The sequence below is a fragment of the Zalophus californianus genome, chromosome 7 (assembly GCF_009762305.2).
Source record: "Zalophus californianus isolate mZalCal1 chromosome 7, mZalCal1.pri.v2, whole genome shotgun sequence".
NCBI classification, from domain to species: Eukaryota; Metazoa; Chordata; class Mammalia; order Carnivora; family Otariidae; genus Zalophus; species Zalophus californianus.
Genome location: NC_045601.1, coordinates 99,449,308 through 99,474,782, shown reverse-complemented (window position 1 = coordinate 99,474,782; position 25,475 = coordinate 99,449,308). Strand labels below are relative to the sequence as shown.

At 38.6% G+C, this 25,475-nt stretch overlaps 1 protein-coding gene across 6 annotated transcripts in view; it reads right to left on the bottom strand.

Annotated features, from left to right (window-relative positions):
• The window catches only part of PKHD1 (PKHD1 ciliary IPT domain containing fibrocystin/polyductin), a 471,355-nt gene that overhangs the window by 234,997 nt on the left and 210,883 nt on the right, over positions 1-25,475 (bottom strand). For 5 of the 6 annotated variants that reach the window (XM_027602298.2, XM_027602300.2, XM_027602303.2 and 2 more), the window contains 5 exons: positions 18,970-19,082; positions 17,097-17,202; positions 12,536-12,670; positions 6,816-6,951; positions 4,171-4,417 (listed from right to left, as the gene is read on the bottom strand). In XM_027602298.2, the coding sequence (XP_027458099.2) occupies positions 4,171-4,417; positions 6,816-6,951; positions 12,536-12,670; positions 17,097-17,202; positions 18,970-19,082 (737 nt within the window). The remainder of the gene's footprint in view (positions 1-4,170; positions 4,418-6,815; positions 6,952-12,535; positions 12,671-17,096; positions 17,203-18,969; positions 19,083-25,475) is intronic. The other variant, XM_027602301.2, reaches the window with a different exon arrangement.

The window sequence follows — 25,475 nt, the reverse complement described above, 5'->3', positions numbered from 1 at the left end:
CACAGATGAGAGGACTAGAGAGGGGAAGTTGGGAAGGAGAGAAGTAGAAAGACAAAAGAAGGATTTTTTTTTTTTTTTTTTTTTTTACAAGAGAAAGTGGACAGGACTTCGTCGGTGATGTATGTGGGAAATAAGGTAAAAGATGAGTCAAGGGTGACTCCATGCTTCTGGTTTAGATAACTGAAGCATTCACCTGAACATCCAGGAATTCTCAACACCCAGACAGCAACAGCCTATGGATAAAGAACATAAATTCAGATTTGACAAGTCGAGTTTGAGAGGGCTACTATATACTCTAGTGGAAAGCATTGGGGCTCAGTAGAAATATGATGCAAGCCAAAAAGGCAAGGCACAGGTGTTATCTTAAATTCTATAGTAACCACATTAAAAAAGTAAAATGAAATAGGTGAAATTAATTTTAGTAATATATTTAATCCAATATCTCCGAAATATTATTCCTTCAACATAATCAAAATAAACAAGTTATTGAGATATCTCATTTTTTTCCTACAGCATCTTAGAAATATGGAGTATAATTTATACATACAACACATCTCAATAGGGACTAGCCACATTTTAAGTGCTTGGTAGCCACATGTGGCTAGTGGCTACAATATTGGACAGTGAAGATTCTAAGGGCAATTGGATAAATGGGTCTGGAGTTCAGTAGAACAGTATAGACTAGAGGGAAAAAAATCTGGAAACATCACTGTATGTTAACTGAAGTGGTGAAATAACCCCGATCACCCGGGAAGAGTATGACTTGAGAAGAAGGGAAAGTGCTTCACAGAACCCTAAGGAATGCTAGCATTTAATTTATTTTTTCAAGTAATCTCTGCACGCAGTGTGGTGCTTTGAACTCACAACCCTAAGATCAAGAGTCACACTCTTTACCGACTGGCCAGCCAGGTGCCCCAACGTTAGCATTTAAGAGACAGGGAGAAGTGCTTATAAAGGAGACATAACAAACTCTTGCTAATATTATCTTTGTTCCGTGTAATTATCCCTATACAGAAGAAAATATCTATCTAAATTTGTGGGAATCCATAAATCAATGAATTATGTGAGGCATATCATCATTACGGGACCTCTGGAGAAAAATGGCCACAGACGTATTTTTCTGAAATGAAGTCTTGACTTACACAATAGGGCTAACACCACCCCTGTCTTATCAGGAAGGATGGGGTGGGTAGAATGAGACTTGTAGTAACAGAAGCTGGGACAAGGACACTATGCAGAATACCTGTGGCTCCTACAGAAAGAAAATGTTTTTACAATTGGTAAGTGAGAGCGAGAATATAAGCAGCACTCATACAGATCAAGCACATTGCCATTTTGACAAAACATGAACTAGAATCTGCCTTGCAGAGAGTGGGAATTTTTTCTTCACCTAAGTGTTAAATATTATTACCAACTTCAAATATATACATAGACCTCTGCTAACCCAGCTGTTACAGCTGGAGTCAGAGGAAGCTATAAAACAGGAAATGCCATAAACATGGGAATATATCAGACCTAAATAAGGTGGTGAGGGACAGAAACGGGAGGTCTCCAATGTCAAAAAACTTATAGTGAAATTGGACCATAGGCAGGGGCTTCCCAAAAAGAAATCACACTCCAGCCACTTGGTTGTTAGCAAATGGGGGGCGAACAGATGCCTTGTTTATGTAGCTCTGTGAGGCCTCACACCCTGCCCTTGGGGGGCCTCGTGCTGGGGGAGGGAGGTAAGAGCTGAAAGTGAAGACAGCAGGGTGCTTGTGCCATATCAGATCTCCATCAACACGCAACCCCAAAAGATCATGACTGTGCGAGCTTTGTAAATCAACTCTTAGGGTGCTTGCTCCAGGGCAAATAGCACAACAAATTAATCCTTTCTCCATGAAATGCAGCAAAGTTTGTATCTATGCTGAATTCAAATTGCTCATTAGCTCTGACATGTTCCTAATGAGGTTATAATGCTCTGGGACAGAGATCAAGTCACTGAGCACAAATAGCTAGAGATAGAATCATAGAAAAATAAAGTTAGAAAGACCTTAGAGCAGTGCTTCTAAAACTTTAATATCAATCACCTAGCAATTCTGATTCAGGATGTCTGTGGTGGAGTCTGAGATGCCCTATGTCTAATGAGCTCCCAGGTAATGCTGATGCACTTTGACTAGCAAGGCCTAAGAGATCATCGAATCCAGTCACCTTATCTTAGAGGTAAGGACGTTATAGCCAAGAGACTTATCATTGGGAGTGTGCTGCAACTTCCCTGAGGATTATTTTGGGGTAGTTGTGCATTTGTCCATAGACCTGTAGGTCCACCTGAAACTTTTTAAACAGATGCATAGGGAGTAGGGTGACCAACCATCTTGGTTTCCTCAAGGCTGGGACATGAGATTTTCTATTTTGAAACCAGGAAAATTCCAGCCAAACCAAGACAAGTCTTTAGTCTTTCATCCTAGTAGGATCCTTCTGAATCTCCTCACAATATTGTATCAAGACTATTATCATTTTTACCTTGTCAGTCCCTGAGTGCTGGGATCATGATCCTGCCAAGGTAAGCACCTAAATATCCGGTTCTGAAGTTCTCCAAGAATAGAGGCTTAGACAAGATTACATCTGCAGAGCCTTTTACCACCATATCGCTAAGTACCCTTCGTTTTTAATTTTTAGATTTTGTTTTTATTTGAGTAGAGTTGCTGGACAATGTTACATTAGTTTCAGATATATAATATAGTGATTCGACAACCCTATATGTTAAGTTCACCACAAGTGTAGCGCCCATCTGCCACCATACAATGCTATTAGAATACCGCTATGTTCCTGGTGCTGTACCTTTTATTCCCATGACTTACTCATTCCATAACTGGAAGGCTGTGCCCCCTATTCCCCTGCTTAGTATCTCTCTAAGAGACAATCTCCAGTTCTCAAAGGAGGGCATAAAAAAGGAGTATCAAGAACACAGAGAAATAAATATGCAATCTTATCATGTTCTTTTTAACTACACAAATCTATTTTAATTTTCCCCCATTTGAAAAAAAATGTATTTAAGAAATAAATCTTTTATAAGTCTCAAACACTCATTAACAACATCCTTGGTAAAATCACTAAAATAGCAGTAACACTCAGGATGCATCTCTGATTTGAAAACAGAAAGTATGCTGTGCACAATTGAAACGATTAGAAATGAAAATCTCTCTCCACATTGCTGTTTTGCTCACTGGAATTAGGCCCATTAACATCTGAAAGAATAATAAACAGTTGAGAAAGCAAAAGTGGAAAGTTTTCAGACTAGTCAATGCTAGCAATGTATTGCTATGGCTTATGAAAAAGAATGTCAGGATACTGATTCCATATGCAATCAAAATGCAGACTTTGCAGAGTCCTGAGCACATTGACTTACCATATTGTTTACTGGCTTAAATAAGACGCCAGCATAGTCTGGCTGAATGACTTGACTTAATATTCATGCAGTTAGGACACTTAAGACAATGGAAAGAAAGAAGGGTGGCTAAATATATGCAGTGCATCTGAAATAGGTAAAAGAAACCTAGACACTCAGCAATCATTACCTGGAGATTAAAGAGGGCAGAAGCAATCCTATTGTGCATTATAAAACAGCCTAGCTGCTGACTTAATGGTAATTTGACTAGCATAACCAAGGAGTCCTTGCTCCAATATTATTGTACGGATCCAATAGTTCATGAAATTAACAAGGAAAATGAACTGGAGTGGAGCAACTTTGCAAGTAATAGGAAGGCATCAGCAATTGCTTCGCCAGAGCATATTGAACACTTAAAAAGAGCTTGAGGAGAGTACAGGTATATAAATGAGAATGGACATTATTGGAATTTTTTAATAATACTTCTAATTTAAATACTTTTCAAATTCTCCACTGGTTGCAAATCTTTTCAAGAAGAAGCCATTAGCTCAAAATGTCAATAAGAGGTCATGGGCTATGGGATCTGGCCCACTGATATTGAAAGTTAGCTGCCACTTGAATCAGCTTACAATGACCATAAACTTATGATTTGACAGCTGTCAAAAGTATTCCCATATCATTTTTATAGAACTCAATACTTCTAGTAGAATCTAGAAAACAATTTCCCTTCTATAAACCCCAACAGCCTGAACAATATATGCCTGCTCATTGGCAAGCTGAAAAGTATGGTGAAGTCAACTTACAAACCAATAGACATTCGGTGAAAGAGAACATCTTCCCCACAGACACTGCCATGAACAATCTGACTGAAGCTTGCATTGACCAAACAAGACGCTGGAAGAGTTTCCATAGAAGGAAGAATATGACTTCTATTTCTCCCAGATAGAGACCCATCCAAGTCTTCCAAAATTGCTGCATGAGGAAATGGAAATGCTACTAAGTTTGGAGAGTTTATAAACTTTAGCTGGTTGGTCTTCACAGTAAATCCACCTATAAATTGGAAAACAGAAAGACTGTTACAGATGGCACAAAAGACTATTATAACAAATGACAGCTGAATTCACTGAGATGTTTTTCGTACTTTAAACTGCATATTTATACAGTCAAATGATTCACTCACTTATTTATTCAAGGAAAAAAGTCATGAGTGTTTGTTGTATGCCAGGCTCTGTGGTATGCGCTAGAGACATAGAGGGAAACAAGAGCAGGATTGGCATTGCCTTCATGCAGCCTGTATTCTAAGGCAGTGAATCTTAACCAGGGTGGGTTTGCCCTCTAGGGGACATTTGGTACTGTTTGGAACCATGTTTGGCTGTCAACGCTGGGTGAATGGCCGTGCTACTGGCATCCGGTGGATAGGGGCAGGGATGCTGCTAGACATCCTCACTGCACAGGACAGTCCCCACAACCAAAAATTATCCAGCTTAAAATACCACCAGCACCAAGGGTGAGAAATGGGTACAATGGGAAATAGAGATGCAGAACACTAATTTACTAGTTACTTAACTGTGAAGGGGTCGTGACTCAGTCGTTCGATCTTTCGGCTCTAGTTCTTCTATAGGGAGTCTAACCCTATCTGTTATGAGGCTCATATTTTAAACATTCACCCTCAAAAGCAAGGTTCAATCAACCACGTGGGCAAATGGTAATAGCAGCACCCTTTTTAAGTGTTAGCATAGGACTACACTGTTTGCGGTCTTTCTCTCACCCGCCTGCATGTGATTCATCAGTACTGCTGCTGGTCCAGCTGCCTGGGCCTTCTAATTCCCACACCCCTGTCATTAAAATGTAGAAACTGAGTACACATAGGACCTCGGTACATATGCTACTATATTTCTGTGTTATGTACATTATAAAATATACCCAAAAGGAAATAAAAAGAGTAAGATACAAATAATTAGTGGCCCCGATGTTTTCATTCCACATCCCAGTAGAGCCCCTGCAGTGAATTAAGTCATGCATTCGAGATTCCAGGATTCTGCCTCTTGCAATTTCTGTAGTTCACCTAATACCACAACCACCCACTGCTCTACCATTCAGTCCTATTGGAATTTCAATTTTTGCATACGCTGTTCCTAATTCCTAGAAACTTCTCTCTGTTGATGCCCCCTTGCAAATTTCTATTTGTCTTTCCAAACCATGCTCAAGATCCACCTCTATAAAATCTTGCCTGACCCCTTTCTTGCTTCCTTCACTGACCTTGTCTCGTGCTCTAGGATTGTACTCATCACAGTTACTACAGTTGAGTGTCTTAATATTTATTTTTGTGCCTAGATCAAGAGCTCCTGGAAGAGAAGAATTATGTGTTTTTCATCTTTGTACACCCCAGATCCTCAGACAGAACCTGGAATGGACAATTTTTAAGCAAATGAAAGAGACAGCTTAGTCCAGATCATCCAGTGAGAAGAGATTCGAGGTCATAAGGAGTAGTATGCTCTTCTTCAGTGTCTTATGAATGATATGAAACAGTGAAGCTATTAAAGAACTGAGGGATTGTAATTTGAAGGGAATGCCATAAGGCATTTTTTTTTATTCCTATTATCATTTCTACAGGCTTCAATTCAGATGCCACCCAAATAAAAATAATCTTTGACTCTACCTATACAGAAAAAAAAAAGTAAAGTGGAGACTTGCTGATTATTCATTTAATTAAAAAAACAAACAATTATCTAAATTGGTGATTCAAACCACAAGAGCATATTTACTTGAATTACTTGGTTTGGCTGTTTACCCAATGATCAAATCAACTAGATTGCTCTCTACTTCTTTTCACCTTGGCCCATGAGTCCTCCAAGGTATTTCTCTTCACCTCAGAGATGTGGTTAACAAGTGAACGAGAATTCCTATGGTTCTCTTTGTGTATACAACAAGCCTTGGGCTGTTGAAAACCTAAAGTACCGAATTCTGGCTCTTTTAGGAAAGATTGCATGTGTATTAGTTTATACCCCTATGTCTATCCACCCAACTCCATTTATTCAATCAATGAACTGCCTAGTAGGCACCTAATGATACTGGGCATTGGGTACCCAGGACCCCGGGTACTAAAGATAAACCATAAACTTATGATTTGCTGGGTACTAATGATAAATCTCTGAGCAGGAGAGACACGGTCCCTGCCTTTATGAAGCTCAGAGTCCAACAGAGACATGGTGCCATGAAGATGGAGTGTGACAGATGCCATCATAGGGAAAGAATAGGGGGTTACAAGAGTCGCGTTGGGAGCACCTGGCCTCCTCTGGGATTTCTTTCAGATCAGAGCAGCAGTTTCTACTGATGCAATCTTATAACTGAAAGAAATGATGAATCACAAAGGTTTTATCACTATTTATCACATTTACTTGAATGTTGGCCTTCTTTAGCGACTGTCTTATCTCTTCAAACAACTTACCCTGTCCTCGGGAACAGCCCACACAGGTCCTGATGGACACGCAGTCAGTGAGATCAAAATTAACAAAGGTTGTGTTAGAGATTATCAGTTCCCATCTTTTGGGAGTTTTGATCCCAGCTGACATACACAGGCTTCCCTGTGATTTAGAAAGAAAAAAAAAAAAGAACAAGAGAACTGGCCACATGAAATACAATTTGTAATGCACAAATAAAAACAGGAGAATAAAAAGACAAGCTATAGAGTGGGAAAAATATTTACAAATCATAAATAGGACAAAGGATCACAATAGGATGCACTACATACGCACATTAGAAGATTAAATAAAAAATAGTGATGATAGCAAGTGCTGTGGCCACTATGGAATATAGGTTGGCAGTTTCTTATCAAGTTAAACAAACTCTCATCATATGACCTAGCAGTCCAACTCCTAAGTAAAGGAAAATTTGTGTTCATACAAAATCCTTACACAAATGATTATAACAGTTCCATCTGTAATAACCAAATCTGGAAACAACTCAAATGTCCTTAAACAAATGAATGGATTAAACACACTGTGGTACATCCATACAATGGAATACTACCCAGCAATAATTAGGAATGAAATCCTGCTTCTTGCAACAAGTTAGGTAAATCCCAAAGGCATGTGAGAGTGAAAAAAGCCAGTCTCAAAAGGTTGCATGCTATCTGATTCCATTTAGATGATTGTTCAAAAGACAAAACTATAGTATCTTTTGTCAAAAGACAAAACAATAGATTAGAGATCCCCAGGGGTTAGACTTGAGAGGTGGCTGTGGCTACAAAAAATGGAACCTAAGGCAGTTTTTTTGGGTTGAACCAACTGTTTTGTATCTTCATTATGGTGGTGATGGTGGTGGTTACACTAAATTATATGTATGCTTAAAATCACAGAATCAGTTTTACTGTATGTTAATATAAAAAATAAAAATTCGAAAATCTAAAATGAAACAGAAACTGCTTCTAGTATTTTCTACAAGATCTCTTCAACAAAACTCCATCTAGTCAAGTTGTTAGTGTTTTACCCTTCTATTCTTAAAAATAATAGTCTGCCTGAGAATCACCAGAAATTTATCAGGGCACCCCACCATGAAAGACGGTGCTGAAAAGAAAGAAGAAAAACAAACCAGTGGAGACAAAGCCAGTATAGAAATCAGAAGAACACTTAAACACTAACATTAATAACCTCAGGGAAATAAGTATATTATATCCATGAAACAAGAAGAAGCCCCAGAAGGGATTTTTCAGAAAAGCAAAAAGAACAAAAATGAAAGCAGAAATAATCAATTCAATTAAAAACTTGAGGAAACACCCCTGAAAATAGAATAAAAAGACAGCTGACAAATCAGAGAGAACATTAAGAAAAGTGGAAAAGCAATCGAGGAGGCTCAATATCCAAATAATAATACTTCCAAAAAAGAAAAAGAAAAACATGAGGAGAGAATTATCAGAGAAATGACTGAAGAAAACGTCTCAGAAGAGAAAAACATATTTTCTAAACCGCAAAGTCCCATCCAGTGCCTAACACAGCCGTTAGAACAAAAAGCTACACAAGGGACATCATCCCAAAACTGCAAAATACCAGGGACAAGATTCTAAAAACTTCCAAAGAAGAAAACCTAAAAGGTTATATAACATAGAATCAGAGTATCTTAAAACTATTCAACCTCAATGCTAGAAGCTAGAACACAATGGAGCGAGCATTGCCTTCAGAGTGCCAAGTCAAAATGAACTCCAACGTGCTGTTCCATAACCGACAACCTATGAAGAAGGGGGTCTCTGTTGGTAGCTCAAAATATTTACCTTCCATAGACCCCCACTTTGTTAAGAAGGTTACTAAAGGCTACATTATAATAAAATGAGGAACAAATTTTAACTAATTATAACTAATTATAATAAAATCAGAAAGGAAGAAAATGTGGGAATCAGGAACAAGAGCTCCAATACTAGGGAGATGGGCAGGAAAACTCTTAGGATGTTGGTCAAGAGAAATTTCAGGGTGCAGCTGTGAAACCCTTCTCCCAAACTGCTGGTGCAAGTGTAAACACTTGGAATTGTTTGGCATTATTCACTAAAGCTGAAGGGATATCCTCTGAGCCAGCAATTTTATAATTTGGCATATATTCAATAGAAGTACATGTGCATGAACACCAAGAGACATACGAAAGGATGTTCATGACATCATTATTGGTAGTAGCCCAAAACTGAAAATAATCAAGTGTCCATCAATAGCAACATGCCTTTAAAAAACTGTGGTATATTCATAAAGGGAAATAGTACATAATAATTGGAAGAACAAATTATTGTAACATATAAAAAATATAAAAACATGAATGAATCTCACAGATATAGTGTTGTGCCAGAGAAGCCAGGCACGAAAGAATTACCACTCTATGATTCCATTTATATAAAGTCCAAGAATGGAATTCAAATTAATCTATGTCTCTAGAAGTCTGAGTAATGGTTCCCCTTTGGCTGGGGGGCTAGAAGAGGGGTTGGGTGGGGAGAGGTGTGCAGGGATTTCAAAGGAACAGGTAAGGTTTTATTTCTTGATCTGAGTGATATCTACATGGTTTTTACTTTATAAAAATCTACTGAGCTCTTCACTTGTGATTGGTGCACTTTTCTCTATAAATGTTATAGTTCCATGAAACGTTTATTTTAAGAAGTGTAACGGATATGGGAGAAAAGTAACATACAAGATGGGAAGGAAGAAAGAAGTTAAAGGAGTTTAAGGTCCTTGCCTTGCTCAGGTGAAGTTTAACAGTGCTGTCGTAATTTAGACTTCATTAAGACAAGAGGGCATGTTGAAAATTGAAGTCCAATAACTAAAATAAGCATAACAAAATGAGTAACTTTCAAATAAGTAAATATAAAAAGGATACTCTTCAAAGCAAGACAAGTCAAGTTTGAAAAGTAGAAAAGAAAGAAAGAAAAACTGATTGCCAACTGGGAGCACAAAGTAAAATGGTAGAAATAAATGCAAATATATGGGAGACATCAGCATGTGGATGGTAATTGAAACCACTAGAGAAAATGAGATTTCGCCCAGGGAGAGCAAGTACATTGAGAAGAGAAAGGGCCCTGCCACAGAACTTAGAGAAACAGAAGGGTGAAAAGTCTAAATTAAGGAAGACAAATCCACAAGTGAAAATAGGAACTAACACCCCCCCGCCCCAAGAAATAGTAGGAAGAATGAAGCCATCCATCAGCATCTGTCTGAATAAAATATATGTTAAAGTATGTCATCTGTTCAAATGAATTTCGATAACAATGAGAAGGCAACCGTCCCACAGAGACTTCCCAAAGTAGGGTGACCATAATTTACATATAAATCAGGACATTTTTGAGAGTGAAAGGAGATGCTAATGAAACAGGATGTTAGGACAATAGGCATAAACAAACTACACAGCCGACTGGGATACCTCGTGTGAGGAGAAGGCATCTCTTTTTCTTGTGTATTAAAGCCACCCTCCCTGAAAGTTAGTCCATCCACCTCAATATAAAGGTAATGTTGAATGTGAGGGTACCAACATATACACAAATATGCATAAAAGAGAAAAATTCCTTTTAATAAAAAGTTCTCCCAGAAACTAGCGTTTCTTTTAGGATAGGACTCACTGGTAATTGTATGCTACCAATTATGTGTGGGTGGAAGGTCGAAGAATGGATAGGCCACATTTCTTCTGAAAATCCTAATTCCTAAACGAATAGCAGGCACGAAAGAAAGAAGCTGAAATCAGAGTTCCACAACCACCGAAGGTCGGGGCATTTTTTTTTTTTTTTAACAATCGACAGTTTCACGTGCCAGTAAAGTGGTTCCCAAATGAATCTGAGCAACCTTGCATTAAATAAAGATTCATAGATATTTTTCTTTTTTGTTTTTAACCTTAGAATTTCACAGAGCCTTTAAAGCGTGAATATGCAATGTGAAAATGTCAGGGAATGGAGGTACTGTAAACAGCATATCCTAAATGTAATTAACCTAAGAATCTTGCTTTTCTCAGACCCCCTCTTGGGACTAGCCTTCCATGAAAATCACTTTAGAGAATACCGGAGTAGGCAATGCTCATTGCCAAAGCTATTTTCCATGTGCAACTGGAAGAGTGTTTGGCCAGGAGTGGAAGCGTATGCTGGTGGTCCTAGCTCCACAATATTAGGCATAGATCTTGGGCTATCATTTGACTTCCCAAATCTTCCAACACTTTACCTGTAAATACAGGAATTCTAATTAGATCAACTCTCAGGTAATATTTAGCTCTAAAGTTCCATGGTTTTATGATTTGGATGCCTAACCAGGATCTAGATCGCTCCTAGAACAAACCTTTTAACATCTTCTATGCAGAGACTTTTGTCCTGCACTTTCTTAAGAGACTGAGAGATCCTCACTTGGCTGCATTGCCTTTGTGGTGAATCACGCCCCAGGGGCAGGATTATTTTTTATTATCTCATGATAAGCACCCTTTTGTCATAATTTACATCTTGATTTGTGTCACTCTCCCATTAATTATGATGTCTATTTAGTATCAATTAAGATGTTGTAACATTAATTTACCAGGACAGTTTGTGACTCAGCTTGATGGACATTTTGTTTTTGGCATCTTCTCTAAGGTTATTTCTGAGGAATTTAAGGGCCTTTGGTATACCAGTATCATAGAATCTAAATCTGGGTTCCATCCTTTCTTGAAAATTCTGCAATCTAAAAATAAGATTCATCTCTCAAGGTGGTAATCCTTTCAAAGGAAAGGAAAAACGGGCAGGTATTTCCCTCCTGAAAAGGATGGTTCAAAAAAGATTTAACTAAGTTTTAGAATTAAATGTAGGAAAATGAAGCTTAGTAAGAAAATTATTTTTTAATCTTAATTATATATATCTATACCTACAAAATAACCTCCAAGGGAAGTCTTTCCTTGGTTTCCAGAAGTACTATAGGTCTGTTCCATCTCTGATTGTTAGGACAATGTGATATGAATATACATGTAACTCCTTCAAGAACAAGAACTTAGGGGACCCACTACAGGTCTGAAGCCTACTGAGACCAATGGCAGTCATGGACTTCCCTTAAGGGAAGCCAATAAGTCTAGTTCCACGCCTGGGAAATTTTTTTGCCTCATCTACATTCTGGTACCCTGTCCATGCAGTGGCAGAAAAGTTATCTATAGTCTGATGTTTATCATGTAGAAACCCACACTTAGGCAAGTGTTAGGGGATCATCTAAGAAACCCTAGGATACTATACAATGTAAATTTATGTTACCTCCTTTGGGGGGCACTCTAAATAGAATAAGGGTCCTATAGACAAAATGTTGATGTCGAAACTTGGCAAACCATGATACAAAGAGAAAATGTGGAATTATGCTATTCCATAATCCTTGTGAGGGTAGAATAAATTAACCTAAAATTATTAGGTTTATTATTGAATTGGTATGAAAATAATGCTAAATAGCAACTGAATAAGAATTCTGCAAGCTACTCATGACTTGTATGATGTATATGAACTCATAACGTTGAAACCTTGTGTATATTTGAATTTTATCATAAACATCACCACGGTTACAAATAAAAAGCTTTTCCAACTTTTACCAATGAAACACAAGATTCACTGAAGAATGCTATTAAAATTACATATCCTGGATCACCAGGGAACCTAGCACATATGATTCTGTTTTGATGGACAGCCTAAAACAACAACACTAAGACACTTACCTTGTGGGCAAAATGGCCAAGTAATAAACTGTCAGTAACTGAAGTATTTGCATCGCTTTCCAAGATGTCAATTCCAAAATCTCTGCATGAATAAACTTGGAAGTTTTTCAGGTGAAGATTGCTACTTTTAAAAATCTATAAAACAACAGCATATGTTATGGCAGAGGTCTGAGGCTTGGATTTTCTTGCAGACTTCCTATAGCTTCTTTAATTATTGATTAAGTATAAATAAGCATGCTATATCATATTTAAGCAACTTTTGTCCATCAATATCTGTACAGATATCCCAAAGTTGCGTGAGGTCAGCACTAACTAGTCCCCTTTGGTAACATCCCCTCTGTACTTTTCATTTCTCCTCATAATAACTGTTACATTAAAAATGTCAGTGTGAATTCTTCACATATCTAAAATAAACGTGCAGTTGTCATATCACACAAAATTAATAGAGAAAAGTGGAGCATCCAGGAACTCCAGTACTTACTGTTTTCCTCAGTATAGTATATCTTAACTAATATTATCAGAAAATTGTAAATATGAAATAACTAATTCAGCATGACTACAGACTCAAAATATGTTATGTGCATATATATTCATGACAACTTAGGTTAATGGGCCCAAACAGGGATCGAGTATTAGCAAAATTAGCTTGTTAGAGTTGAAAGAATCCCTTTGGTTTGGGGGACAGAGCTCTTGGTTTTGAGCTAGCACTGATATTAACTAACTACATGATCTTGGGCAAGACAAGTATCTTTTCCTAGACTTCAGTTCAACCATCTTCAAAATCAGGGTGGAGGTCTGGACTAGCAATTAACCTAACACAGTTGTTCCTTTATTTTTTAAATAGGGTCGTATTTACATTGGTATCTTCAAGTAGAATTTTCCCATTAATTAAGGCCAAAGTAGCCTTGACTGATACTGATTGATTGATTGATTGATTTTTGGTAGCCTTGATTTATCACAGTATCATGCTTCTACAGGTCAATCAGTCTTTGTGTTTGAATTTTCAAGAATCGAATATCTTGCATATCCCATTATGTATGCACCAACAGCTTTTTATAAAATGATACATCTTTGAGGACACAAAGCCTTATTTAAACAAAATAGATATGATCTGAACTGTTAACTTGACAAAGGTTGTGAACTAATTACAGGCATCAGCCCAAGTTCTGGCAAATATACTCATATTTAAAAACAAAGAACACCCTGCATTTGCTAGAGAAGCTGGTGATTTTAAAAGAAAACCAACACGTAACAGCAAAAACCACCTATTTGTGGTGTGAATACTTTCATAATGTGCTCTCCTCTCTCTCTCTTCTAAAAGAATCGCTTTGCATTTATGAGACATGGTGAGGAGAGAATATTCTTCTCAACTCTTACTAACATGCATGCACAAGGGTCAGATTATCTGAGTTGGAATCCAGCAATTCTTAGCTGTATGACTTTAGCAAGTAGTTTAACCCCTACCCAGAAAGTTTTCTTACCTTCAAAAACAAGTGTAATAATGGTACGGCTCCCTCAAGGTTATTAAGATGATTAAATGAGAAAATAGCCCAAAATGTTAGCTATCAAGCTAGCAATATCATCAAGGAAATATAAATTTATGTTTATACACAATAGGAATTTTACCCAATGGAATCTTCTGATCAAGTATTATATACATGACGCTTATGTCTAATGACCAGAATACAGTCGGATATATCTAATAATGAAAGTTTATGAAATTTAAACACAATGCATTTTTGATGGATGCAGAAAGCATTTCTCAATGTTAAAATGTCCAGAGACATTATCGTCAACATTGATCCATCACTACCTACTCCTGTTCACTAACAGTGATAAGAATAAGAGCTGTTACCATGTACCCAAGAACATCCAGGCATTCTTCTGGGCACTTCGCATGCAGGCACTTACTTAACTCTCAAAACAAACTAATCCTTTAGGTACTATTACTCTTTCCATTTTACAAATGAAGTAAGAAAAATCATGGGATTTGCCCAACATCACAAGGATAGGACTTGGCTCCCTTACCTGAACATAATGTTTCCAGGGTTCATTCATGGTGTAGCATGTATCAGCACTTTGTTTCTTTTGTATCAATATACCACACTGTATTTATCCGTTTGTCCAATGGTGACTATCTGGGGTTGTTTCCACCTTTTGGCTATTATGAATAATGCTGCTATAGACATTTGAGTATAAGCTTCTCTGTGGATCTATGTTTTATTTCTCTTGGATATATACCCAGGAGTAGAGCTGATAGATCATATGGTATCTTTATGTATAACCATGTGAGGACCTGCCAGACTGGTCCCTGAAGCATCTAGACCATTTTAAATTCCCACCAACAGTGTGTGTGGGTCCTAATTTCTCCACATCTTCATCAACACTTGTTATCATTTTGATTCTAGCCTTCCTAGTGGGTGTAGCTCACTGTGGTTTTTATCTGTATTTTTCTGATAACTAATTATGTTGAACATCTTTTTATATGCTTTTGGACATTTGTGTATCTTCTTTGGAAAATTGTCTATTCAGATACTTTGCTCATTTTATTTGAATTGGGTTGTCTTTTTATTGTTGAGTTGTAAGAGTTCTTTCTATATTCTAGATACAATTCCCTTATCAGATATATCATTTGCAAATATTACATCTCATTGGATAGGTTGTATTTTCACTTTCCTGATGAGGCCCTTTGAAACACTGAAATTTTCAATTATGATAAAGTCCAATCTATCCATGTTTCTTTTGTTGCTTATACTTTTGGTGTCATACCTAAGAATCTTTAACTAAATCCAAGGTCATGAAGATTTACCCTTTGTTTTCTTTAAGAGTTTTATAGTTTTTGGTCTAATGTTTAGGTTTTTGATCAGTATTGAGTCAATTTTTATAAATAGTGTGAGGTAAGGATCCAACTTCATTCTTTTGTATGTGGCTATCCAGTTGTTCCAGCACCACTTAGAGAAGGCTATTATTTCCCCCACTGAATGGTCTTGGCATCCCTGTCAAAAATCAGTTGCGTGGGTTTATTTCCGGACTCCCAATTCTATCCCATTGACCTATATTTCTATCCTTGTGCCCATACCACACTTCTTGATTACTATTGCCCTGCAGTAGTTTTTAAAATAAAGTGTAAATCTTTCTTATTCTTTTTCAGGACTGTTTTGGTGGGAGTTACTTTTTAAATTCCCTGCTGTCATGTTAATTACTCTCCTTTACTCTCTTCATCAAAGTAAAGTTCCAAAAGCACTCTCATTATTTGAACTTTTTGATTATTAGAGTATACAAGAGTTTCATCTTTAAGGATCTGTGTTTTCTTTCATGGGCTTAGCACTTCTGACTGCAGAACTTAAGAAAACTGACATTAATGATCATCTTTTAATATGTTCATGTTATTTTGTGATTTCCTTTAGAAGAAGGCTATTCAAGAGCATGGAGACAGAGTATAAGTCTCTGTAAGGCAGGAATTGCTTCTTTGCATAAGATGACACTCAACCAATGTTTCTACTGGATTTGTCACCCCTATATTCATAATGTTTATGGGCAACAAAGTACTTTGTAAAGTTAAGTAAGAACAAAACACTAAGTACAATTGAGCTTCTTCCTTTTGCTTACCCTAATTATATATTTTTGGGCTTTCCCATCCACAATTGTCTTCCTCTTATTTGATATGTGAAATAACTTTCTTAATGTAACTTAATTATATGTGTTTATTCTACTTCCTGAATGCCCTGTAAACATATCTCTTCATCTACGTATCTTAGGCTGCAGATTGCTAAGTGGCAGAGACCAAGTAAGTGTATGTAATTTTCTCTGTGTAACACCAAATAGTGACCCTGGGTCATTTTGTATGTTGCTGTTAACAGTGAGCACCCAAAGCTTCCTTATAAGAAATCACTGTGGTAATGAAAAGTGAATGACTGAACGTGAACTTTTTCCCTTTTGAGGAAAATAGAAGAAAATGTGGCTCATCGATAAAGGTAAGAATGGCACCTTGTGCTGGAATTTTTGTGTTCCAATGATGAACAGGAAGTAGAATCAGGAAGTAGAATAAACACATATAATTAAGTTACATTAAGAAAGTTATTTCACATATCAAATAAGAGGAAGACAATTTTTTTCTTAAGACTGAAGCATGCATTATTATTTAGGATATTAAGATCTCAAATGCACAACATTTGGAGTTTGGATTCTGCACCAGGCTGTGTTACTAACTAACTCTGTGAACTTTGGCAAATCCTTTTACTTTCTGAGCCTTCATTTCTTATCTTTAAATAGGCATGGGAGGTGAGGAACTGATGACTTCTGTGATCCCTCCTGCTTGCAAATCTCTATGATTCTATTGTTTCCATCAGAGCTGCTGAAAAGTCACCATCGAGGAAATGAACTGACCCTGGCTTCCTGAGTAGGAATTGGCTCATTCAACAACTTTTCCACACACCTATGATGCTGTTTGCTCCTTAACACTGTGATAATGGTCCCAAACCGCCCCCATTTAAACAGAGAAACATAATAAACTACCATAAGAAAACAAATGACAATTTAATGAAAAACTAACACAGCTTACCTGGGCACCACCTGCACTTCCCCAAACTGTGAAGTTTTGGAACAGGGTGGGGCCCCTGCCATTATCCCAAGGTGGCCGAAACTGAGGGTATATAAAGAGACCAGACCTTGAATGCAAAACAAAGAGTGAAAATCAGCCACTTCCTATGTTTCAAATGTCCCACTTTTTCTCACTGGGAAATATAAAATGAAGGTAATGAATAAGGAAAGTGGAGATGAAGCCTGTGAGCCTTCTCCCTGCCCAGCATTGCCCATTCCTTAGCCTTCCCTCCCTGTTACCTTCCATGACCTGCTCCTGAATCTCAGCAGATGCAGATTGCCATGATCCCAATCTCTTCTTCCAGCCTCTCTCTAGGTTCACCCCTTCCTAGGAGTCTGGACACCTATGCCTAGCCCGTTAGAACATGCTAGGAAAGTGGACACGAGCATCTTTACTCCATCCAAATTTTGTTCTTCTCCTTGACATGCCCTACCTTCACAGGATTCCGGGTACCTTCTTTGTTTACACTACCAGGCTGCTAAGAGCTCCTTGGTAAAACTTCATGATCTTAATGATAAATTCATGGCACATGTGCTAATCCTACCCTCAACTGGCACTTCAACAGGACACAGCAATCATTCTTTTTTTTTCCTTTTTTTTTAACATATAATGTATTATTTGTTTCAGAGGGACAGATCTGTGATTCAACAGTCTTACACAATTCACAGCACATACCCTCCCCAATGCCTATCACCCAGCCACTTCATCCCTCCCACCCCCCACCACTCCAGCAACACTCAGTTTGCTTCCTGAGATTAAGAATTCCTCATATCAGTGAGGTCATAGGATACATGTCTTTCTCTGATTGACTTATTTCGCTCAGCATAATACCCTCTAGTTCCGTCCATGTCATTGCAAATGGCAAGATTTCATTTTTTTGATGGCTGCATAATATTCCATTGCACATATATACCACATCTTCTTTATACATTCATCTCTTGATGGACATCTTGGCTCTTTCCACAGTTTAGCTATCGTGGACATTGCTGCTAAAAACATCGGGGTGCACGTACCCCTTCGGATCCCTACATTTGTATCTTTGGGGTAAATACCCAGTAGTGCAATTGCTGGATCGTATACAGCAATCATTCTTAATCCTTATTCCACTCTGCCCTCACTGTCCATCAGAGCGTATCGCTATACTATTACTATCGTAATTATGTGTAGCTATCAATTATTGAGTTCCTTCTATATTCCAGGTGTTCTCTTGGGTGCACTATATGAGTCATCTCTAATTATCACATCAAACTTTCAGTGTAGATCTAAAATTTTACAAATGAGGGATCTGAATCTTAAAAAAAAAAAAGTCAATTTTCTAGTAGAGTCAAGATTTGAATCAGGGCCTGACTGACTCTGAAGTCCACAGTTTCCCCCATGTTCCCACCATGCTTCTCAGCAATCGCTCTTAGCAGATGACCTTACCTCCACATACCAAAAAGACTTTGAACAAGTCCCCTCCCCTCTTACAGAGTACCCGTCCCTGGCAAAGAGCCTCTTCCCAAAGGCTCCTCACCCCACTCAGCTCCTCAGCCCAGGCATTATTGCCTCCTGGTTGCTCCCAGGCCCTTGGAACTTTAATGCTCTCTCTACTGAATTCTCCTCTGGATGTAAAAGATGCACTCTGTCCTGCTGAACTCTCAAGTGATTTCCCTGTCTCTTTCCTTCCCTTCAACACCAAACTTTTATGATCCAAAATGGTTACACAGGTGCATCATCAAATCTTACATGGAGGCCCCGGATTATACCCTCTCTGAGAGTGTTGTACCAAAAAAAAAAAAAATTGTTAAATCATAAGTCTTACATCCAAAAGGTAGATGAATTTCCCCAAAGTTACCTTGTACAAGAATGTGCAATATTCTGAGTGAAGGAGAGAAGTGGAGCTTGTGATGTTTGGCTGGTCACAAGATGAAAAAAGTAGCCCAAACCAGCAACATACACCCTGTTTCCCTAGAGAAATTAAGGATAGTTAAATAATAGTTATTCCAGATACAGTAAGGTTGTCAGAAAGAAAACTCTCCTATGTGCTCATTCTGCTTTTTTATTTACTTCCTGTCAAAGTATATTGATACTTTCATGGACTCATTTACTCTTCACACATCCCAATCCTGCCCCCCTCACCCCAGGAATCAGATATACTCTCATTTTTCTTCCTCAGTGCAGCTCAGCCAGGCTGTAATTCGCCCACCTTAATAAGTGATATCTCACATTAAAGCATTCTTTTTTTTAAAGATTTTATGTATGTATGTATGTATGTATGTATGTATGTATTTATTTATTTATTTATTTGACACACAGAGAGAGAGAGAGACAAAGAGAGACAGAGAACACAAGCAGACAGAGCAGCAGGTAGAGGGAGATGGAGAAACAGGAACCCTGCTGAGCAGAGAGCCCAACATGGGACTCGATCCCATGACCTTGGGATCATAACCTGAGCTGAAGGCAGACACTTAACTGCTGAGCCACCCAGGCGCCCATCATGTTAAAGCATTCTTGTAAGCTTCCATAGTGAGAGGTTTTCTTTGTCATCAATCCAGACCCTCCTCTTTGGTGTATGCAACAGTACTGGGGGCAAAGGCGTACCTTAAAGCCACGTCTACACAAACTGTCCTCACCAATCCTTCAAACAAATCAATGATTTGACTATGGGCTGAAGGCCAATGATTGTACAAGCTATGCCTTAGTTCTGAGACACAGTGCCTGGGCTCAAACACAACTTGAATCTCCTCAATGTACTCTTAACCTGACTAGATCATTTTAATCACCTTAATATTTCTTTATAGGATTTCCTATCTAAATAATTTGATGTCTTTTATACACTGATATAAAATCTAAATTCTCCATTGGACCACATGAGTTTGGGGCTTTAGTTCCGATCAAACGGAACACAATGGATTCTCTTTACAAACTCAATAAAATAACTACAATGGAATCATCACTGTGTAACATACTTCAAGACAGAGTAGAAAATTAATTCCCTACAGAGTCTATTATTGTCTACAGAGGTATTTTGCTTGGCCTACGCAATGTTTACAAAAATTGTTACTTTGTTTCTAATATTTTAAAATTGGGACACTTGATATAAAAATTTAGACTCTTGGTTTTTTAACAACACTAAGCCCAAATTCCTGTGGGGTGGTCATGGACCAGCTAGAGCTAAGAAGCGCCTGCCTTCTTGGATTATGGTTATTCTGGCATAGTCCCCACCCTTCCTCTTTCACTTATTTATGATACCAGCCTAGCACCCATGGGTATTTGAATTTGCAACCTCGAACTCCAGGCAGTAAGGTAAATGGTATGTTGGCTGTTCTATGTCCCAGGAGGAGGAATGAAGGGCCAAGAGACCAAGCTGCTGGATGACTTCCGAGGCAATTATGTGCATCTTTTCTCTCTCAGCCTCAGAGGCTGGTCTGAGGCCAAGATGCCCCTGTCTACCTAGAGAATAGAAGTCAAGAAACAGGCTGCTCACCCAGCCTCAGGCCCAAGCTTTGTGCTCCAGGAACAAAGGGAACTGCAGAGGTTTCCACATAGTTCATCCCTGATCAGTTGGGGGGTTGACATGGCCTGGCTGATGTGACAATAAGAAAACTGCCATGTCCCCTCTGTGAGCACCTCATATCCTGGGAGCACATGTTATGGGATTAGGACAGCTCATCCTGAACATTAGCATCAACTCACAGAAGAAGAGAATTGAAAGTAGAAGGGACTACGATGCTGTGCAACCCAACAAGGCATTAAATGTCTTTTTATAAAACAGTATTTCAGTGCCATGGCTGCCTCTGTATAGGGATTGCTGGGATTGTGCTGGGATTGTCTTGCTAGAACAGTTTCTTAAACTTTAGTGTGCATGCAGGTTAGAGCTGTAAGATTTAGCAAACAAAAACACAGAAGCCAAGTCAGATTTAAATTTCAGATTTGAAAAAAAAAAAAACTTTTTTCCAGTATAAGCATATCTCAAATATTGTATAGGATATACTTATACTAAAAATTTATTAGCTACATCTGAAATTTAAATTTAGCCAAATAAATAAATAAATAAATAAATAAATAAATAAATAAATAAATTTAGCCAGATATGTTGTATTTTGTCTGGCAACTCCAACCTGAAGTATATAAAATACAGATTTCTACTAGATATTCCACTAGATATTCTCACTTAGCAGGTGCTAAAGGTGATGGTGAAGGATTGAAAGACAGTATTCTGCACTCTTGAGCACCACAGGTGATTCCACTATAGGTGATCTTTTGACCCCATTTTGAGAACTACTTCTCTGGAGGTGACTGAGATGCTAATACTGTACTGTCTAGTTATCGAGGGCTCCAGGAGAGGTTCAAAGAGGAGAGAGACACTGAAAAGAATTTACTTCTTGGCGATTTTGCCTTGAGCTGCCCGGGGAGCCCACTGTACATGGGAGCCACTATAGAAAACTGAAAGAGGACAGAGACCTAGAAAAGCAGGGTGGGAATCTAATCCCAGGTCCCCAGAGAAAATGTTGTCCAACTCAGTTCAAATTATATTTATGTCAAAATTTTCTTTTCCTTAGAAATATTTATCTTGTTCTTGACTTAGAACCAAGTGTGATAATAATACTCAGAGTAAAGATTTCTGGAGAAGCTGCTCTTGTCCAGTTACCAGATTTTAGTCTCATTTACTTTCACAACAATTCTGAGTTATAAATTATTATCACAATTTCACAGACAAAGAAACTGAATCTTGGAGATGTTGAGTAACTTCCTCAAAGTCACAGAGCTAATAACTCAGAGCCAATTCCATTTGTGTCCAAACCTAGAAGTGTCAGAGATTGTAGGCTAAAGTAAAGAAATTAAGGTAAGACCCAGAACCAGGATGCCAAACAATAGGGTGCAAGTGAAGAAATGTAAATAGTAGGGTGCAATGCAAAGTCATGTCACCAGGCCGAGGGCGAACTGGAGAGTTTGTCATGGCCTTCCCAATAATGGATAAGATATATTGAGCAACATTCTTTGCAGGAGTCTATGTATCATGGACATTCAATCAAGAGAAATCCCAGAGAGAAATTAACTGTCCAAGTAAACCAGTTCTTTGAGGTATGCATTTGTAGTCACCAGAAGAAAAGTAAGTGAACCCTTCAGACACCAGGTAACGTGGTGTACAAGACTGGAGTAGTGTTTGATATTGCTATGTGAATATAGGTTTCCTGAAAATTGGAGAGCATTTTTCAGGTCAGATTTAAATAAAGAGCTGTTCTGTTCACACCCAAATTCCAGACAGTATAAAATCCTTTCCATTCCCACCAAAGGGGAAAATGCCATGCTCAGCTCAGAGGGCACAGAGAGACACATCGGTGAGGAATTGAGCCAATTCCCACCAGTCAGCAGGAAAAGCCATGTCATTTTGAAGAGTATGTTTAAGGAGGTCTGAAACTCCAGCATCAAGGGATGGAGCATTATCAAGGCATAGACACAAAGTGAATGAGCACTGGCTACTGACAGGCGTTGTGAACAACAGAAGAAAAGAGTGAGACTGCCTGCAATGTCTGGAATGCTAATACGGAGTGAGGAATATTGGTGTTAGAACAGGACACCAAGAAGGGTTAGAGCTGAAGGAGAAAGTTCTGGCTACTGGAGGCAAAGCTCTCTCATATACTTTCGCATGGCTCCAGGAGTTTACTCCATTCTGAGGGAGGGAGGACTGATGGTAGAGACGCCAAACACTCTTTTACTTACAACTGTTCTCTATTTATCCTTAGGTTCAGTAAAATCATTTCAGCCCATAGCTTCAGTCATTCTAGACTAATACTTTCTTGACTTTAATTCCTAAATGAAAGGATTTTAAGTACTATTAAAGGTAGCTCTCTGAACCTGAGTAGACCACCGGTCATCATGTAGGTAGCAGTGCTCCCCACAGAAGGGGATTTTAAAGAGACTTGTCCTGGGGCGCCTGGGTGGCTCAGTCAGTTAAGCATCCGCCTTCAGCTCAGATCATGATCAGATCATGATCATGGTCCTGGGATCGAGTCCCACATGGGGCTCCCGGCCTGCCTCTCCCCTCTGCTTGTGCTCTCTCCCTCTCTCTCTCTCTGTCAAATAAATAAATAAAATCTTAAAAAAAAAATAGACTTGTCCTCTCTGGGTGTGCTACATGTTCCACTAGGAACTTACATATGTACTTGCATGCATGCACGCGCGCACGCACGCACGCACACACACACACACACACACACACACACACACAACCAAGCAAAGTCAATATGGAGGAAAAACTGAAACAGGTTGTCTTAAAACCAGCAATATGCAACTTCTGCCTCATGTGAGAAGAGAAACCAATGCCCCAGTGCCCTGGTCCCTGGAGGTCTCCCGCCTCTGGGGAAGCGTCAGGGAAGGCCAGAGTTAACCGAGACTGGAAGCCTGGCCGGCAGGTAGCAGCAAGGACCTGATCGGGGAGCCAGCACGTGCTGACACAATCAAGGTGCTCTTTCCTTTACTTTTAATTTATCATCCACTGTGTGCCAGAAGGATCTCTCATCCTGGGTATTTGTAATCAGCCCACCGTTCCTCATTTTTTACTCCATTCCAGAACATTTTCTTTCTTTCCTTTTCTCCTTACTTCATTATTTTGGATTCCGAGCATTTCTCCAATTTCCTGAGGCCATTTAAAATTCTAATCACATGTCTCACCTACCACACGGAACTCGGCACAAGTGACTTTTGGACATCATGTAACATGAATTGAATTACTATTCAAGATGTTTATAGAACTTCAGGAAACCTGGGCCATCACTAAGACTCCAATCATCTTGAGATGGCATGGTCTAGAGCTGGAGCTGTCAATCAGAGATGATGTTTTTTTTCCAGAGAACATCTGGAAAGCTCTAGAGAAATTCCCAGTTATCACAATTGAGGGGGAGGGATGCTACTGACCTTAAGTTGGTAGAGATCAGGAATGCTGCTCTACACAAGATAGCTTCTCACCGCAAAGAATTAGCACCTAAAATACTAATACTACCATGATTGAGAACCCCTGATCTAGACTGATGCTATGTGTTGTTGAAAGAAGCCAAGCCTGCTTTCCAGCAGCCCATCTCCAAATTCTGACAGAAAGACCACCTAAATATAAAAACATGGTTAATTACAGTAAGAATGCTTTGACAGTCTTTACTAGGAAGGTATTTATACCTGTTAAAACATTTAAATCTGATATCAGGCATTCCGCAAAAGAACACTTACTAGCATCAAATCAGTTATCTCAATTTTTTCCTCATACTAGAAAACAGGCAATGCGCTCATAATTTTCAGCTTTAGGAAGAATCACTGTTGCTGGGTTGGCAAATACAAGTGCCCAATATGTCTCTTCAGGCCTCATAGAAACACAAGGAAGTAACATGGCTATTGATTTTGTTATGATTACACAACTGGAACCTTCCTTGGGGAAGTCCATGTGAAGTTCCACCTTCCATATAGCCTCCATGGAGTAGCTATGTCTCTAGCACACGTCTGAGCCATGGGAAAAGCCAGGAGTATAAAAGCACTGAGAGTTAGGGCATGGGGGTTTCTTGAACCTCTACCTTTTCTGCAAGTATATAAACAATGAGAAAGGTACATCTCACTGGGATATATACCTCTATATCATTACCAATGAAATGGCCCATCATTACCAAGACTCTACCAAGAGGGAAAAGATTGAAATATTTCAAGAATATATTCCACGAACTACATCCATATTCATCACCTTGGCCAGACAGGTGCTCAGAGAGTACATATTTTGAGCAAATGAATAGATCTGTGGAATCACCTGCCCTAGTGTTATTAGCATTTATAGAACATCTGGGTGAACATACATAAATATAAATGCTTTCCAAGTGCATTTATAGTTGGGCAGGATATTGTAACTTTGGTCTTCTGTTGCTGGTAAGGCTCACTTTTCTTAGAAAAGAAGCACTTGAACAGTCAGATCACATTACTTCCCAGCCCTTTTTACTCTCCATTCCAATTGGGTATGCTACAAATGATTCATGAGGAAAAACCACATATTTATGCAGGCAGCTGGCGGCTTGTGGAGAAGGGTTTAAGGCAAGCAGGGAATTTTGTGTGGAAATCAATTCTTTGCGGAAGTCAATGTATTATGGACATTCAAGCAAGAGAAATTCCAGAGAGAAATTAACTGCCCAAGTAAGCCAGCTCCTTGAGGTGTGCATCTATAATCACTAGGAAAAAAAAAAGTGAGTTAACCCTTCAGGCAGCTCTTAAATATACATTAGCTATTGAGTGGAGAGAGCTAGAGAATTGAAATTGGCCTTTAAACACAGAATTCCTTACAAAATTGATTCACAAACCAGAACAAATTCCCCTCAAATTAAATGGATG